Consider the following 19,546-nt stretch of genomic DNA (forward strand, 5'->3'; position numbering starts at 1 on the left):
TGTACTTTATTGTACCAGTAATTTATTGTACTAGTATTATAATAACTACCCACCCCTATACTTCTCCTGTCTATAAATACCACCTATCACCCAAATATGTCTTCACACCTTTACCTCACCACACTAGTTATTCCGATGGCAGATGGTGATAACGAATTACACATTCATTTTCATTTGCATATACATGAAGGGGAGCCAAACCCTGCAAATGTTGAACGACAACCAAACCGTAACTCTGTTCAGCCACAACCGAACCGTAACACTGCTCATCCACAACCCAACGTTAACTCTGTTCAACCACAACCCAACCGTAACTTTCTTGCACCCCAAACCAACAGTAACCATATTGGTCGACAACCAAACCCTAACAGTGTGCTCCCCTCCACTGAACACCTGCATGCCCCTCCCAGACCTTCACCCCTCAACCAACATCCTCGCCCACCACCATATGTTGAACATCCAAATCCTTGGATTGTGCAGAACCCTAACACTGCATCGCCAAGGGTTATAGATCCATACCCGGTATGTAGGTTTGGATGCATCTACCATAGCATGTGCTACCACCAATACGACAGTGATCGTGACTCTAATGCGTTATCAGATGATGCCGTCGTTAGTGATGATCCATGGGAACAATATGACAACTTTGACAGCGACTCTGATACATCCTTTTGATTCCAGATGATGCCGTCGTTAGTGACTTAGGGGTTCCTGTATTGGTAGATGTATTGTGTGTTCGTGAATTCTCCTAAATTAAAATAAACCACGTAATGTACTTTGATGTTTTTATTTAGTGTTTTGTGTTTGTGAATTTTCTTAAATTAATAGTCGTAAAAACTCATTTTTTTGGAACACATGTCTTAATTGTTAAATTACACCACCAATTGACAATTCAAACAGAAATACCAAACACAAAACATAGGAGGATACACCTAACAGTTAACATTAAAACCACAAAAAAATACTAACTTAACGTCGGCCACAGGTCTTCCTGTTGTGCCCGGTTTCTCCGCATCTGCTACATCGACGTGCCTGGGGTTCATCGTGGTAGTTAACATCCATCTCGTTTTGAATTCTTCTTGAACGAACCCTGCCACGATGTGTTGTGACCCTCGAAGGGTCCCCTTGAATTGTCCAGACCGCTTCTTCCCACTCATCTTTGTCTCCCAGGGTGAAAAAATGACCACTATACTGTTCCTGATAGGTGGTGGTGTGGAATATGGAGTGGGTAACGTCATGTGGTTGCTCACCCCTCCAAGCGCAAACTGCGATAGCATGGGAACAAGGGAATCTAAGCATTTGCCATTTCCCGCATGAGCACCGGCTACGTCCGTATTCAACGGTGTACTCGTTTCCACCGTCATCATTGGTTTCTTCCCTTGAAACCACCGCGTAACGACCTTCTCTGACATCGTAGACGGACACTTGATGTTGCATGGCTACGGAATGCAACTTGTTAAACCTGGACCAAATTCGAGGGGGTAGAGGGGTATTGCAGCTGTGGGCCATCTGCGCGTGGCGAGCATACTCTGATACGTCCTTCGTGAACGTATAATGAATTAAGGCTTTTACTGGCAAGAGTCTTGCTTCCCGTAAGACATTATTCATAGACTCAGATATGTTCGTCGTAAGGTTACCCCAACGACGGTTTCCGCGGTCATGAACAATAGTCCACCTGCTTTTGTCGATGTCGTTCAGGTAGTTCCAAGCACCCCGATTTAACATCTGCATTTCCCTCACAGCCCAAAGATACTTTCTTCGATGACTTGTGCTCCCGATCATCCAACACAGCTTCCTAAGAGATTTGGTCTTGAACCTACCACTAAAATTGCTTCTGACATGCCGAAGACAATAACGGTGGTAGGCGTTTGGTTCCCTCCAATCCAGAAGGTTCTCCATCGCATTAATTATCCCGGCATGACGGTCTGATAGAACACAAATTCTACTGTTACAGTCTTTGGTGACGTATTCTCTCAAATTTTGGAAAAACCAACACCAACTATGAACCGTCTCTTCGTCAACTAGCGCGTACGCCACTGGCATTATGTAGTTGTTGGCGTTTTTGGTTACCGCAACCAACAGCTTACCACGGTACCCTCCTTTCAAGTGTGTGCCGTCCACAGAGATGACAGGCTGGCAAAGATAAACGCGCGAATAGAAGGACCAAATGCCCAAAAAACATATTTGAATGTTGGATGTCCTGGAGCCGAGTGCGGGTGATGAAACCATGAAACCACCGTACCAGGGTTTCGAGACGGAAGCCGTAACACGTACTTTGGCAGCTCCTGAAAGTTGCTTTCCCAGGTTCCATATATCCTGTCAATTGCCTTTCTTCGTCCACGCCACGCCTTCGTATACGTAACATCGACAGACATCGCTTGCTTTATATGCGTCCTGATGTGTTTCACCTTCAACGCAATGTCTGTACGAATTTGTGGCAGGATGTGTGCAGCGATATCCTTAGATCTAAGGCACCTGTTGTTGTTGCGTACCACCGTGGAATAACAAGTGTGGGCAGGCGCCCAGTTGGTAATTTGCCAAAGGTGTTGGTGTTTCTGTTTTGATGCCGTTGCACGCCATTCACACAAAGGAGCATGAGGGAAAGGGTTTTTTAAAATTTTTGTTTCTCGTGTAGCATTTAACTTTGTATAAAGTTGGTTTGCTATCCATCACAAAAATTTCCCTTCCACGGCGAATGTTCCATTCTCGGATAGCAAGGTCCACCTCCTGTTTTGACTTGAAATACATGCCGAGACGTATATGTTTTACTTTTGTATTCCATATGTCCATTGGATTATCTTCATAATCCGGACACATGTAATCCCTAAGTTCCTCGTCCCCGTCTGGGTCGTCATGTGTAACACCCTAAAAACTCGAGTTCGTTAGCTATTAGTATGTTATCACGTTTAAAAGAAAGGAATGGAATAACTAGGTTATTAAACCTAGTTAAAAACTTGGTTAAAACAAATAGGTTATGAAATTGAGTTAAATAATGAGCAAGTAACAAACATGAGGGGTGGTTTTTGAATAAAGGGAAAGTCTAAATATAAAACAAAAATAAAAACCCCCAAACACACACACCTGGGCGTGTGTGTGTTCGATCAGAGAAGAGAAAGAAAGGGGGAAACCCCTCATGAACCCTAATCAACGAAATTGGATGCGAATTGGGCTGAATTCGAACTTGCATGAGTCGAAATAGTGATTATCTAAGCAAGTTCTAGCCAAGGTAAGTCTTAATTTTCAGTTTTGATGAACAACCAAGGAGTGGGTTTTGTTAAATTCGTGGGTTTGATCTAAATCAGGATGAAATCTTGCTAATGTTATCATGTTTAAGCTGAATCTTGGTTAAATTTTAGTTATCTAGTGATTTAGAATGAAACCCATGTTTATGAGTATGATAATGATTATGATGAGCATGTGTATATGGATTATTTTGATTATGTTGATGCATGTGTTACGTATTAGGTTTTGATAGTAATATGATGAAGTTGAAAATGTGATCTTGTTTGAATAAAAGGATTCATGAGGTGAATGTGGGGAGAATATGCTTAAATTGCTTGTACAATGTGCTTAAATGTTAGTGCGCACGCCAAGTGTTCGATGAAATTGCTAGATGAAGTTAGAAAGTGAAATTGTATGCAAGTTGTAAGTTTATATGTATAAAAAGCGATTGTGATGAAAGTAGTAGTTTACTAACTTGAAAAATGTGCCTTAGATGGAATTCATACATGAATTCGGGTTGAAGGTATATGTTGGTCAAATTTATGCATTAGGAGCTTGTACATTGTGTTTGAACGGGTGAGGTTGCTATGTGGTCTACTAGTCCCTTAATTACGGTTAAAAGTGAACATGTACTAAATATACATAGCATATAACCTCACTAACCAAGGATGATGCTAGGATTATGCTAATTTGATTTTTATAAGACATGGTTGTCAAATGTAGCGTTATGAAGATATGAGTATGTGGGCATTAATTATGTGTTATGTGTGATAATGAATTTGGATTTCGAAGATATTAAATATCGTGGTTGACAAATTATGTCGTATGCATGTTAGCGAAAATCGTTGTTGGTAAGAATAGGTAAATATGTGTTAATTTGGATTACCCGATGAATTATGTGTGTTGGAAAGGATATGAAGTTGATTAGATGTTTTAATGTTTGATAGTAATGACTATGGAAAGTTAAGTATGAATTATGCGAATGATATGATTGTTACATGTACAAATGAGTATGCTAATATGAGCGTGGTTTCGATGAAATGAAAGTATAGGAATCACGTCGTGACGGACTCAAGCATGAAAGGATAACGGGTCAAGAAAAGGCGAGGAATCGGATACGAGCACGGACGTATAAGGTAAGTGATTCTGTAATCACTTCTTATGTTCGGTTAGGTGATATGGCGTTTTGATTAATTAAACATGATGGTTGAGGTCAAATATGTGTCGTAGTCTTATGTCGTAAAGGATGGGATTAAGTTGACCAAAATGCCCTTGATGGGTATTTTGGGCAAACGATTTTAATAAGTGGTTTAGAAACAAGTTATACGATTAGTGTAATGTTTTGGACAAGTATGGAAGTGGGAAGTATGGTTTTGCTAGTCTTAGATCAATTAATGCGCAAATACCCATAACGGGTCAAATAATTAGGAAATGACAATAAGTCAATAGAGCGTAAGATAAGAATTTCCTTAATCCGGATGTGGGATTTTAAGTTCATATGATAGAATATGAATTTACAAGCATGTAGGAAGAAACGGGAGGTTAAACGGGTAAACGGTTCAAAAGTTATGCGCGTTTTAGTGCGTACGGACGACGAAACGGAGCTGCAGAAAAATGCAAAATCTAGAGGGCGTCGCCGACGGGCATGGGGGCGTCGCCGACGGGCTCTAGAAAACCAGTTTTTGTGCTGACGGGTTAATTACCTGTCTACGGGTTTTTGGGCTACGGGTAAATGCAAGGCCCGTCGCCGACGGCCCTAGGGGCGTCGGCGACGGCCTTCCCAAGTCCCAAAAGCTGAAATCTTGTTATTTAAGTTAATTTATGTACCGTGGGCTTCGGTTTGATATCCGTGGACTACGGTGGACTTTCCAAACATGATTTTGATGGTTCCCTAGATGTTTATGGGCTATAAAGCTAAGTCTAAGACCCATGTTAATGATGTATGATTATGTAAGAGGTACGCGTGATCTAGTACGTGTTTGTTAAAGTATGTACGTATGTAGATGTGTATGTATGCATGTATAAAGATATGTACGAATGTATGCATGTACGTAACGATGTAGGAAGGGTATGTATGTATGTAGAGGTGCATGTACGTATACATAAAGATAGGCATAAGCATATGCGTGGATGTAAAGATGTAAGAAAGGTATATACGTATGAATGTCTTTTGCGTTTAAATGTATGTATGTTGGTGTGTAGGTAGGTAGAACGTATGTATGCGTTTAGATGAATATGGGCTCACGAGGGGATCCATACACGAAGGTATGCACGTATGTAGGTTTGTGTGAAGGCATGTAATAAGTATGTATGTATGTAGGTATATATGTATGCATGTATGTATGTATGTATGTATGTATGTATGTATGTATGTATGTATGTATGTATGTATGTATGTATGTATGTATGTATGTATGTATGTATGTATGTATGTATGTATGTATGTATGTATGTACGTATGTATGTATGTATGAATGTAGGTATGTATGTATGTAGGTAGGAATGGATGTAATTAGGTATGCACGTACGTAGGTACGTATGTACGTATGCAGGTACGTATGTAGGACGGTTGCTATTTGTGACCGTAAAGGTATGTATCAGTTTGTATGAAAGGTATATACGCATGCATTTAATGAAATTGAGTACTAACGGTAATAGTTGCGTGCTTGGTGAATGAAGTGTAACGCAGGAATACCAAAGAAGTCTCACTACGGATCATATGATCAGGATGGGAAAGCTGGGATGTAAAGAGTTAACGAAACGAGAAGTAAACGTGAACAAACCTTGTATGTTTATAACGCGTACTAATGATGTGAAATTTTATGTGGTGAGCGCAGGTAGTACCAGTCATGAGGATATCCAAGGATTGGAGATCGAAGATCGAGTCACTAGAGAGATTGTACGGAAACGTTGATGTACATAATGTAGTAAACATAAGCTATGTTTTTAACTAGTAAATAAGAGGATGACGGATTTATGAGAAAGAACTGTGTTAAAGTTAAATCTTAAATAAGTTGAGGTATTTATAGTGAAAGAAATTTTATGGTACGTGTTTCCGCTGCGACTTTTGACAAATACGAATTAGGGCGTAACAAGTTGGTATCAGAGCCCTGGTTTGAGAGAATCAAGTAATAGAAAGTAAATGCTTGAACTCAAACCGGTGTGCTCTCGTAATCAAGAACCCGTACAATCGAAGACTCGATCGAGGCCTAAATGCAAAAGCAAATGTAAGTATGTATTAGATTATGTATTTGAAGGAAACTAATAGTATGTTATGTGCAAGGTAAGCTTAAGAGTTTGAAGAGGATGATCCGTGAATGCAGAATAGGATGAACGCTAAGGCGGGCAAAGGTGCAAATAGGCAAATTAACCCCAGGTACACACTACTAACATGTATGAGTACCGATGTCAAAAGAAAAAGGAAGGGGTCTCCTTGGGAGGGTAATTATTAAATGAAAGACAATGATGTGGTCTTGGGGAAGTTTTAGAAATATGCACGAAACTGAAACCCATTTCTCGGGCATAAGGCGATGATTACACGAAGGCACGAAATTAGTGTGTGAATTGCGCACCTGGCCAGTACGCAAGAAGCATATGACGTTCGTGAGACCGTGGCAATTATTGCAGGTATGTCCGGTAGAACTGGGTAGCAGGTGGACGCTATGTTGTAGCGGATGCGAAAAAGCAAATCCATTGCGGATTTGGTTATGCTAACGAAGGTTATGAAAAGTTATGCGAGTCGACCGGTTCTAGCGAACAAGTCGAATAAGAATAAGCTACCATCCGTTTTTAAACGGGTGATTTTGAATGCTCTAATGAATGCTAGAAGCTTAATCCGTTATACGGATTGAAAGAAGAAGTTATGATTAAAAGCGAAAGACCCAGTTATTTGGGTAGTGGAATGTGTATGCTTAACTCTCGTTGAGAGTGTTTATGCCAAACCCAGTTATTTGGGTAGTGGAATGTGTATGCTTAACTCTCGTTGAGAGTGTTTATGCCAAACCCAGTTATTTGGGTAGTGGAATGTGTATGCTTAACTCTCGTTGAGAGTGCTTATGCCAAACCCAGTTATTTGGGTAGTGGAATATCTATGCTTAACTCTCGTTGAGAGTGTTTATGCCGAAACCCAATTATTTGGGTAGTCGAATGTGTATGCTTAACTCTCAATGAGAGCGTTTATGCCGAACCCCATTTACTTGGGTAGTTGAATGTGTAAGAAAGAAGAAAGCTCCTATATGAATAGAACTAAAATGAAGTAATTATGATTCGACAACTAAGATGACTAACCTTAAAACCTTGTTGCTGAAGGTAGGTAAAACTTTAAGTTTTTGTTAAACACATGTAAAAAAGAAAAGGTAAGAATGACATGTTTGAAACCACTAGATGGATTCAAACATAGAAGGAATGAAGGGTATGGATGTTACGTTTAAATCCGTGGGACGGATTTAAAACATAAAAGGATGTAATGAATGCCTTTATAAGTAAGCATTAATATAGGTTTGAATATATAGGGACGATGAACTATTACTAGTCGGTCAAGGAAATGAGAAGGTTACGTGGAAGTATGGCATGGGAAGTATAGATTTGTTAAGAAGAAGTCAAACATGATAGGTGTATGTATAAATGGAAGTGAGAAAGGAAGTATCGTTAAGAAATGCTAACCCTGATGCTCGGCTTGTTGGCCATGTTCATTTGAACAAAATGAAAGATGGCACATGATGAATGAGTAGTATAAAGTAAATCGATTTATTTTGATTAGCAAATATATGAATGTGATATGCTTAAATAGGGAGTTAGAAACAAGCCGCGTACTTAGATTTGTACAATTTATAATTATAAACAATTGGAATAAATTCGATGAAAGAAACGTAGTAATGCTATGTGTTAAGGGCTAGTATTATAAAGTAAAAGACACTAATAAGAGCTCTGGAGAAGAGTCGGACATAAGTATAATTATGAAAGTAACTTACTTAATATGAGGGCATATGAACGATGTGTACAATTACGTTCATGCATGAATAAAACCTTTGCCAAGGTCCCGAATGCGCTTAGGTTGTAGTAAGTATAGTGAATGAACAACCTGAAAGGGGTAAGAGTATAATTGGTCTAGTTTGAATGAGAAAGGTTTCGGGGACGAAACCTCATTTAAGGGGGGTAGACTTGTAACACCCCAAAAACTCGAGTTCGTTAGCTATTAGTATGTTATCACGTTTAAAAGAAAGGAATGGAATAACTAGGTTATTAAACCTAGTTAAAAACTTGGTTAAAACAAATAGGTTATGAAATTGAGTTAAATAATGAGCAAGTAACAAACATGAGGGGTGGTTTTTGAATAAAGGGAAAGTCTAAATATAAAACAAAAATAAAAACCCCCAAACACACACACCTGGGCGTGTGTGTGTTCGATCAGAGAAGAGAAAGAAAGGGGGAAACCCCTCATGAACCCTAATCAACGAAATTGGATGCGAATTGGGCTGAATTCGAACTTGCATGAGTCGAAATAGTGATTATCTAAGCAAGTTCTAGCCAAGGTAAGTCTTAATTTTCAGTTTTGATGAACAACCAAGGAGTGGGTTTTGTTAAATTCGTGGGTTTGATCTAAATCAGGATGAAATCTTGCTAATGTTATCATGTTTAAGCTGAATCTTGGTTAAATTTTAGTTATCTAGTGATTTAGAATGAAACCCATGTTTATGAGTATGATAATGATTATGATGAGCATGTGTATATGGATTATTTTGATTATGTTGATGCATGTGTTACGTATTAGGTTTTGATAGTAATATGATGAAGTTGAAAATGTGATCTTGTTTGAATAAAAGGATTCATGAGGTGAATGTGGGGAGAATATGCTTAAATTGCTTGTACAATGTGCTTAAATGTTAGTGCGCACGCCAAGTGTTCGATGAAATTGCTAGATGAAGTTAGAAAGTGAAATTGTATGCAAGTTGTAAGTTTATATGTATAAAAAGCGATTGTGATGAAAGTAGTAGTTTACTAACTTGAAAAATGTGCCTTAGATGGAATTCGTACATGAATTCGGGTTGAAGGTATATGTTGGTCAAATTTATGCATTAGGAGCTTGTACATTGTGTTTGAACGGGTGAGGTTGCTATGTGGTCTACTAGTCCCTTAATTACGGTTAAAAGTGAACATGTACTAAATATACATAGCATATAACCTCACTAACCAAGGATGATGCTAGGATTATGCTAATTTGATTTTTATAAGACATGGTTGTCAAATGTAGCGTTATGAAGATATGAGTATGTGGGCATTAATTATGTGTTATGTGTGATAATGAATTTGGATTTCGAAGATATTAAATATCGTGGTTGACAAATTATGTCGTATGCATGTTAGCGAAAATCGTTGTTGGTAAGAATAGGTAAATATGTGTTAATTTGGATTACCCGATGAATTATGTGTGTTGGAAAGGATATGAAGTTGATTAGATGTTTTAATGTTTGATAGTAATGACTATGGAAAGTTAAGTATGAATTATGCGAATGATATGATTGTTACATGTACAAATGAGTATGCTAATATGAGCGTGGTTTCGATGAAATGAAAGTATAGGAATCACGTCGTGACGGACTCAAGCATGAAAGGATAACGGGTCAAGAAAAGGCGAGGAATCGGATACGAGCACGGACGTATAAGGTAAGTGATTCTGTAATCACTTCTTATGTTCGGTTAGGTGATATGGCGTTTTGATTAATTAAACATGATGGTTGAGGTCAAATATGTGTCGTAGTCTTATGTCGTAAAGGATGGGATTAAGTTGACCAAAATGCCCTTGATGGGTATTTTGGGCAAACGATTTTAATAAGTGGTTTAGAAACAAGTTATACGATTAGTGTAATGTTTTGGACAAGTATGGAAGTGGGAAGTATGGTTTTGCTAGTCTTAGATCAATTAATGCGCAAATACCCATAACGGGTCAAATAATTAGGAAATGACAATAAGTCAATAGAGCGTAAGATAAGAATTTCCTTAATCCGGATGTGGGATTTTAAGTTCATATGATAGAATATGAATTTACAAGCATGTAGGAAGAAACGGGAGGTTAAACGGGTAAACGGTTCAAAAGTTATGCGCGTTTTAGTGCGTACGGACGACGAAACGGAGCTTCAGAAAAATGCAAAATCTAGAGGGCGTCGCCGACGGGCATGGGGGCGTCGCCGACGGGCTCTAGAAAACCAGTTTTTGTGCTGACGGGTTAATTACCTGTCTACGGGTTTTTGGGCTACGGGTAAATGCAAGGCCCGTCGCCGACGGCCCTAGGGGCGTCGGCGACGGCCTTCCCAAGTCCCAAAAGCTGAAATCTTGTTATTTAAGTTAATTTATGTACCGTGGGCTTCGGTTTGATATCCGTGGACTACGGTGGACTTTCCAAACATGATTTTGATGGTTCCCTAGATGTTTATGGGCTATAAAGCTAAGTCTAAGACCCATGTTAATGATGTATGATTATGTAAGAGGTACGCGTGATCTAGTACGTGTTTGTTAAAGTATGTACGTATGTAGATGTGTATGTATGCATGTATAAAGATATGTACGAGTGTATGCATGTACGTAACGATGTAGGAAGGGTATGTATGTATGTAGAGGTGCATGTACGTATGCATAAAGATAGGCATAAGCATATGCGTGGATGTAAAGATGTAAGAAAGGTATATACGTATGAATGTCTTTTGCGTTTAAATGTATGTATGTTGGTGTGTAGGTAGGTAGAACGTATGTATGCGTTTAGATGAATATGGGCTCACGAGGGGATCCATACACGAAGGTATGCACGTATGTAGGTTTGTGTGAAGGCATGTAATAAGTATGTATGTATGTAGGTATATATGTATGCATGTATGTATGTATGTATGTATGTATGTATGTATGTATGTATGTATGTATGTATGTATGTATGTATGTATGTATGTATGTATGTATGTATGTATGTATGTATGAATGTAGGTATGTATGTATGTAGGTAGGAATGGATGTAATTAGGTATGCACGTACGTAGGTACGTACGTACGTATGCAGGTACGTATGTAGGACAGTTGCTATTTGTGACCGTAAAGGTATGTATCAGTTTGTATGAAAGGTATGTACGCATGCATCTAATGAAATTGAGTACTAACGGTAATAGTTGCGTGCTTGGTGAATGAAGTGTAACGCAGGAATACCAAAGAAGTCTCACTACGGATCATATGATCAGGATGGGAAAGCTGGGATGTAAAGAGTTAACGAAACGAGAAGTAAACGTGAACAAACCTTGTATGTTTATAACGCGTACTAATGATGTGAAATTTTATGTGGTGAGCGCAGGTAGTACCAGTCATGAGGATATCCAAGGATTGGAGATCGAAGATCGAGTCACTAGAGAGATTGTACGGAAACGTTGATGTACATAATGTAGTAAACATAAGCTATGTTTTTAACTAGTAAATAAGAGGATGACGGATTTATGGTACGTGTTTCCGCTACGACTTTTGACAAATACGAATTAGGGCGTAACATCATGTGTCGCTGGAATGATAGGCCACGGCTGAGCCAGGGTCAACTCAGTGTGTTGGTTGACTGCAGCCTCGTCGTCAGAAGTACCATCGTCGGATGGTGGTGCCTCTTCACTTTCAGAACTCTCTTCGGTGCTGCAACTTTCCGAATCATCAAAACCGTCATTATTGTTGTCACCCACCAGAAACTGGGAGGACGGACCTACTATGTTATCAACAGCAGGCATCAAGTGATGTTCTTGAGTTGTTTGCCCGTTTCCCTCGTCATCTTCATCAGAATCTTGGGTGTCAACAACATTACGTTGTGTAATGTCATGCAGAAGGTTTGTGAAACTCATGTGTTGGACAGGATTGATTGCCTCCCACTGAACATAGATCTCGGCAGTGAAGTTGGTTTCCGATACTTGGGCTAAATAGTTCATTGTTTCAATACCATCATCGTTGAAAATTTTTGTTGTCTGAGATATGCCCTGAAACGTGTACCCTAGTAACAATGAAAGGCGCACCGATTCTTTCTGAAGTTGAACATGATTACAGATTGAATCCACCAATTCGTCATACGACGATTTATGTCGCATAAGGAAAGAGGTTGTTAGCATGGATTGGTCAAACTGAACAGCCCCGTTAACAAAGGAAAACACACCGCCCCAATATAGTCTTACGAGGTATGGCCGAAAGGAATCCATGAACTAACAAAGTGAAATGTTAAGATATGATAAGGATGAGTGGGTTGTGTAAGCTGGATTTGGTTTGTTAGGAAATGTTAAGGATGAGTGGGTTGAGAACCTAATACAACGAGTATTTATAGTGTTGGAGTAACAAGATAGTTGGTGGAGCCCACCATCTACTGGATGAATATACATATAATAATATTTTTTAAAAATTCAAAAAAGTAAAAATGGTAGTTCTCTTAAAACAAATTTAAATACATTGAAGTGGTGATTTGTTTCAACTAATCAGTTAGTCGGATTTTATTATTCGTTTGAAGTCTTGGTTCTAATTTTTTTTTTCAACCATCATTGAAATTAGGGTTACAACAAGGCATGATACAAACCCAAATATAAAAAGGTTTACAACATTACAATAGGATCTATCTAACTCGCAAATTACATAAATGTAGTACTATTTTAATTACATAAAGGCAGAAATACAATGTTCACTGAGTACTATTTTAACAAATCATTTCTAATTGCAAGACTGTTTGCCGGGCTTCCAATTAAAACATAAATACAGTGAATTTAAACCAATCCCATTTCTTCATATATCGAGCTTCCTGATGCAACTTTTTCTGCGATAGGAAATGAGAGGTCTAAGGTTAAGGATGCTGAAAATTCTGCAACCTCGGTGATGTTCGGCGAACAACATTACAATAGGATTTAAATCTCACACCGAAAATGGGGCTGATGCCCCCACCAGAAGTTGCAGAATAATTTACGGGAGGAGGTGGTAGATGAGAAATGCCTCGGCGTCTGCTAAGTCTTTCATAAGACTCAATAGCGGATGTTGATGCATCCACAGCAGCAGATTTTATTATCCTCGTACACGTTACGGGAGGAGATGGTAGATGAGAATAATCTTTCTCCTCCACACAAGATCTTCCCACTTGGTATACGAAAATTAAAACTGAGAAAAACATCATGACGAATGATCTAAGAGAATCATCATACATTGACCAAATTTAAATTTCAAAATTATATTTTTTTAAAAAACACAGTATCTTGTTCACAACACACGAATTTGGTGTGCATCTGTTATGTGTAGTTGGGTTATTAAGCTTGCCATATGAATCTGCAACCTTTAATAAAGTTGTGGTTCAAAACAGAGACCTTATATAGGCTTGTGAGACAAAACAGCGACCTTTAACAAGGTTGGGAGATGAATCTGCGACCTTTAGGAAGATTGGGAGATGAAACAGAGACCTTTAATAAAGTTGGGAGATGAAACAAAGACCTTTAGGAAGATTGTGACTTCAAACAGAGACCTTTAATAAAGTTGGGAGATGAAACAGAGACCTTTAGGAAGATTGTGACTTCAAACAGAGACCTTCACAAGGTCGCTGTTTCAACCTGAGACCTTGTACATAAATGCAGCTTTTGGCAGAACTTTGGCAGAACTTCTGTTTTTTTGCAGAAAATTGGTTGAAGGTCTCTATTTCATTTCACAACCTACCTATATATGAAAACATTTTTCAACTTCACCTAATTACACTCTTTTTTTTTTGTAGACCACTCATTTCTGCAAAAAATTCATTAATTCTCTAGTTAGTGTGGAGGCGTGGAGCAATCAACGTTTATCAGTGGCCGTTAATTCTTGACGATCCCCTAATTATGAATGAGGTAGTTCAATGGTACAAAAAGTGTAAGAAAAAGATTATGATTATGAGGATTAATTTTGAGAAAGCATACGATACACTATCTAGTGATTATTTAGAGAGAATCATGGTGTTTACTGGATTTGATGGTAGATGAGTCAGTTGGATTCGGGTATGCTTGATATCTGCTAGATGTTCTATTCTAATAGATGGAAGTCCTTACTTGGAGTTTCTGATCGAGCGTCAAGGGCGGGATCTAGCCCATATTTGTGGGTTCCTAGGAACCCAGTGCGTTTAAAAAAATGAAAAAAAAAAATTAGTGAGAACCTTATAAAATTTAGAAAAAATTAGTGAGAATTAAAGATAATTTATCAAAAAGAACCTATTATAATAAAATCTTGTATCTGCCGTGGTCTTAGACAAAGAGATCTTTTATCTCCTTTTTACTCATTCTTTCTATGGAAGGTCTTCATAACATGACCATATAAATGATGATATAATTACCCTTAGTAGATAAACTAGACAGGTAAAAGTTTATACATAGTCATAACATCACCATACACGAATCCGTCCCCTGGCCTCCTCTCTGTTTAAAATTTTGTGATCTTCAAGATCACCTAAGTCATCATAACCGTACGCCCTGAACGTCGATCAATCAAGAACATATCTACTCCATCTCTATGATCTTAGAATTAATACGTACACATGTTCTACCTTCTTGTTTCTATAGTATTTTAATAAAAAAAAAACTGATCAACAAAGTGGTCAAAATTGCGAAAATATGTATAGTTTTATAAAATTTTGTATATTTTGTTATAAAAGTTCAGCAAAATCTAGATATTATAAAACCATGATCGCTGTAACAAAAAAAAAAAAAAAAACAATAACTCTAATTTTTTTTAGGGAAATTGGTCTGTAATAATTCCACCTAGACCTTATTGGCTATTAATAATCCCACCTTAGAATATTCCCCCACCAGTCCCACCTTTCACCTATTTTTCCTAAAATGGTCCCCCGTTAAAAAAACTTAACGGAGTTAAGCTTTTTTCCAAATTACAAACAGATTTTTTAGGGTTTTGATCAGAACGATGATACGAATCTATTGATGTAAAACTTACTTCGAAATGGTGCTCCAAGTGACTTGATTTTGGTTAATTGGAAATTTAAACACCCGAATTGAAGCGTCGTTTTCATCGTTTGGAACACCGCTTCGAGGCAAGTTTTACATCAATTAACTCGTATCGTCGTTCTACTCAAAAGCCCTAAAAAATCTGTTTGTAATTTGGAAAAAAACTTAACTCCGTTAAGTTTTTTTAATGGGGGACCATTAGGGCTGTAAACGAACCGAACGAACACGAACGAGGCCTTGTTCGTGTTCGTTCGTTAAGGAAATAAATGTGTTCATGAACACTTACCGAACGAGATTTTATGTCCGTGTTCGTTCATTAAGGAAATGAGCGTGTTCACGAACGGTTCATGAACACAAATAAATTTGGCGAATGCGATGAAGAATAAAGGTGGATGGCCCAGAGAGTAGCACTAGAACTTGAATCCCTTATTGTGAAACAGAGGTAGATCATATTCGTCGATGTAAATATTGAGAAAAGAAAGAGAAATGGTGCATAAACAAGGTGAAAGTGGGTTTCCTAGTATAAAAGAAAATTGTTAGGGTAATGATAAAAATAAAAATTTAATAGTATGAAAAGTATAGATAAAATATATGAAACTATAAAAATCTTTAATTAAAACAAGAACATAAGAACATAAACGAAAGCAAATGAACGAATGTTCACGAACACCTTACCGAACGTTCACGAACACAATTGAACAAACGGGACCTTTGTTCCTGTTCGTTCATTTAACTAATCGAACAGAATGTCTTGTTCATGTTTGTTCGTTTATTAAACGAACGAACATAAACGAACTTCCCGCCGAACGGTTCACGAACTGTTCGCTGAACGTTCGGTTCGTTTACAGCCCTAGGGACCATTGTAGGAAAAATAGGTGAAAGGTGGGACTGGTGGGGGGAATATTCTTAGGTGGGATTATTAATGACCAATAAGGTCTAGATGGGATTATTACAGGCCAATTTCCTTTTTTTTTTATAAAAAAAAAATCTAAATTAAATAGTTTCTTCTAATGACTAATAATCTTATCCTATGTTCGTATCGAATGCATGTGATCGACATGATTATCAGATGTACTTCGACAGAACATAACACGAGTACTTTAGTTAGCTGAAAATAACTCTCACATGCCTCTTACATTGAAAAAATAAATAAATAAATAAATAAATAAATAAATAAAAACTTTAAAAGAACAAGTTTAACGATTGGGTAAAATGTAAATTAGAGTAAATGATCTCTAGGTTAAGTGGTGGAAGACTTGCATTTCTCTTGAGAGATGCAGGTTTGACTCCCACTTGGTGCAGAGTGAATCACTTGTGGGCAATGATAGGAGACACAGGGAAACTTGGGTTGGATACTTGAGCCAAACGAGTTTTACCGGTAATTTCACTGTCGTGCCTACAGGCGGGTGGGTTACCGGGTTTTCCCGAATTGGTGGTGAACTCGGGTTACTCTCAGAGTACTCCGTTTGTCTAGTGGGTTCCTCAAGAGTGCTCGGAATTGAGTTTGTTGGCCGTTAAAAAAAATGTAAATTAGATACTCATAAATGTGGGAAAGAAGATTTACTTGATTCTGTGAAGTGTAATTTTTTTTTCTTATTATTCCAATGACGTTATTATAAATTTATTATAATAAGTTATTGCACAATTAAGGGAAGAGGGGTGATTCACTAGTGATAGAATTTATCACTTAGACTGAGTGTAGTGGGGCAACCTTTTGAGTGGGCGTCTTGCGACACGTGGCGCCACGTCACATAAGAGGATTTTGACCAAAAAAGGGGGAGTGGGGCAACCTTGCTGGGTGGGGCGTCTTGCGACACGTGGATTGATTTATTTTGTCTTTTTTTATGTAAAAGATATAAAAAAAGTCCTATTTTTTATAAAAGTCTTTTTTTACTTCAACCAAAATAAAAAAATACATCAACTAAAAAAAAAATTACTTCAACCAAAATAAAAAAATACATCAACTAAAAAAAATTACTTCAACCAAAATAAAAAAAATACATCAACTAAAAAAAAATTACTTCAACCAAAATAAAAAAATTACTTCAACAAAGGTTATATTTTTCTCGAATTTCTTGCTTCATTTGCTCGGCTAAAGCGAGCTCGGCTCCAGTAAGGTTTGTCGTGTCGGTTGTTAATATTTGCAAATCAAGTGCTTTTTGACGACTTTCTTTCAGCTTTAGCTTTCGGTCCCCGTGTTCTTTTTTTAAGTTGATCCGTTGTTGGCTCGTTTGCAACAAGCCGTCTAACTTATTGGTCACTTTTTCGAACGTTTCGGTGTAGTCGATTCGTACACCGCTAGAGGACGGTTGGGCGGCTTTTTTGGCCCTATCTCGGCCAACCGGCCGTCGTGGTGGTTGAAACGCTTCGGCCTCTTCATGTGGCTCTTCGTTGTCTTCCTCAATGTCGTTGAGATTTATTTGACACCGAGCGTCCGACCCGGTACTTTGATGGTCGTTTGAGGATGAGGTTTTTGACCGCTTAGCCGACGGTTGGCCACGAGTTTTAAATGGATCGAAGGCGATGACTGTGTGAAATTTCGAACTCCTTAAAAATTGCCAAATAGCAAGATAAGGAAACGCCTTCTTGTGTTCGACTCGGAATTCATTTTGGGCATTTGCTTGGAGCATCGCATCGTCGGAACCACTTTGGCGCACACGCGAGTTACTTAGGCGAGTGTATATTTGGTTGAAACTTTGAATCAAAGGACGCATTTTACGCCACTTCGCGCCGATACCATCGGCATCACGGTATCCATCTTCTTAATCTTCCAACTTGAGGAAAACGTTGTAAATACGAGACCAATATGTTTTTTCCTTTTGATAGTTACTACATCTCGGGTCTTCGGTTATTTCTAGCCAAGCCTTGGACAAGCTCATTTCCTCGTTGGAAGTCCATGGTATCGGTTTGGTTTTCAAGCGTTCTTCACTCGGTGTTTTCCTCTTGTGTGAACGTTTCTTTTTTTGAGGTTCAACATCATTTTGACCGACATCGAATTTGGTCTCTGGAACTTCTTCGTCATCTAAATCAACCACTAGATGGAATACAAACAAAGTTAAAAAAAAACATATTCTTTACAAAAAAATATCTAAAAAATTTATACCATTTTGTTGTCTCAATCCTCCAACGTTTTGAAAACCACCGGGTTGTTGTGTGTTCCAAGTGGTGAACCCCATATGTTGCGGTATGGGCGTATTGTTGTAGTATATTTGCGGTGTAGGGCTAGCAACGTGCATATTATTGAAATAGGCGTAAAAAGCGGGGTTATTTAAAACGTTTGGGTCCGCCATATCGGGTTGTGGATTGGAAGATTGTGTATTTTGGTTGAAATGAGGGATGTTGTGGGGATACATTTTGATGAGTTGATAGAAGATTGGTATAAATTTTGATGATTTGAGAGAAGATTGTGGTAAAAATGTGTTTGATATAGGGTATTATTTATAAAGGTTGGATTTTAAAAAATAAAAAAATAAAAAAGCTTGGCCAAACTATCCGTTGGCAACGGATACATTGTGGGAAAGTGTGAGAGTTGGGCGACGTGGTTGAGTCGGGCAAGAGGGGGTCGCCACCCAAGTCGCCCCCGGGGGCGGTGTTCCAGGCGATACCAGGCGATCTGGGGGTGGGAGTCGCCCCACTCCCCTCAGTCTTACAAGCACCAATCAAGTTCCGCCATGTCAACGACCATTTTTCCATCACTCACAACCTTTTTTAGTGGGGGTGGTCATCACTCACCACCACACCCAACAATTTTCCCCCAACCAACAATACACTCACAAAAAAAAAAAAATAACGGCGTGATAAAAATAACGAAAATTGGAATGCGTGATACTATAACGCGTTTTAGTTTGTACCGGCGGTGGAAATAACGAGTTATACATATGCTATAACGCGTGATGCTATAACCGCCCCGTGTGGCCTAATGATTAATGCCTATAAAACCTAGCGTAGTAGGCTCGTTATTGCACAAACCACGAGGGAACAACGCGCAAACCACGAGGGAACACTGCCCTCTATGCTCTTGGTTGGGCTTGTGGTTTGTTGCCTCGTGGCTAGAACAACGTGGAGAAATTGATGAATTTGAGATAGTAGCCTTTGGACATGGGTCTTTGTTTTGTGTTTGTTTGTTTGTTTTTTTTTTAAATTTTAAACACTATAAATACCACAGTAATCTTCACATTTCAACTATACCAAACTATATTAAATCCTTATAATCCCTCACTATCTCAAAACTAACAAACCATGGATTGTTCTTCGTCTTTCTCTAATAGTTAAGTAGCACGTCTTCAAATTCTTACGAGATCTCGGAGGCTATAACAAGTCTAAGTGCGGTTTAACTGATGGTAGACTTTATGCAACACGTTAGCCAAC

General features: G+C 38.4%; 2 protein-coding genes and 1 long non-coding RNA gene across 3 annotated transcripts; 1 reads left to right on the forward strand and 2 right to left on the reverse strand.

Moving 5' to 3' along the window:
- Window positions 1–969: 969 nt before the first annotated feature.
- LOC110885711 lies at window positions 970–2,229 on the reverse strand. The gene has a single exon (XM_022133422.1). It carries the CDS (start codon window positions 2,227–2,229, stop codon window positions 970–972), a length of 1,260 nt encoding a protein of 419 aa, XP_021989114.1.
- A 1,866-nt stretch (window positions 2,230–4,095) lies between these two features.
- On the forward strand, window positions 4,096–6,270 carry LOC118483352. The gene is made up of 2 exons (XR_004870492.1): window positions 4,096–4,358; window positions 6,060–6,270. It is a non-coding gene; the product is annotated as an uncharacterized LOC118483352 (long non-coding RNA).
- Window positions 6,271–17,223: 10,953 nt separating this feature from the next.
- On the reverse strand, window positions 17,224–17,892 carry LOC110885703. The gene has a single exon (XM_022133410.1). It carries the CDS (start codon window positions 17,890–17,892, stop codon window positions 17,224–17,226), a length of 669 nt encoding a protein of 222 aa, XP_021989102.1.
- Window positions 17,893–19,546: the final 1,654 nt, after the last annotated feature.

The sequence above is a fragment of the Helianthus annuus genome, chromosome 2 (genome assembly GCF_002127325.2).
Source record: "Helianthus annuus cultivar XRQ/B chromosome 2, HanXRQr2.0-SUNRISE, whole genome shotgun sequence".
NCBI classification, from domain to species: domain Eukaryota; kingdom Viridiplantae; phylum Streptophyta; class Magnoliopsida; order Asterales; family Asteraceae; genus Helianthus; species Helianthus annuus.

Bases quoted from the DNA above. Each gene is read 5' to 3' on its own strand.
- LOC110885711 (XM_022133422.1), bottom strand. From the start codon at position 2,229: ATGGTTTCATCACCCGCACTCGGCTCCAGGACATCCAACATTCAAATA.
- LOC110885703 (XM_022133410.1), bottom strand. From the start codon at position 17,892: ATGCGTCCTTTGATTCAAAGTTTCAACCAAATATACACTCGCCTAAGT.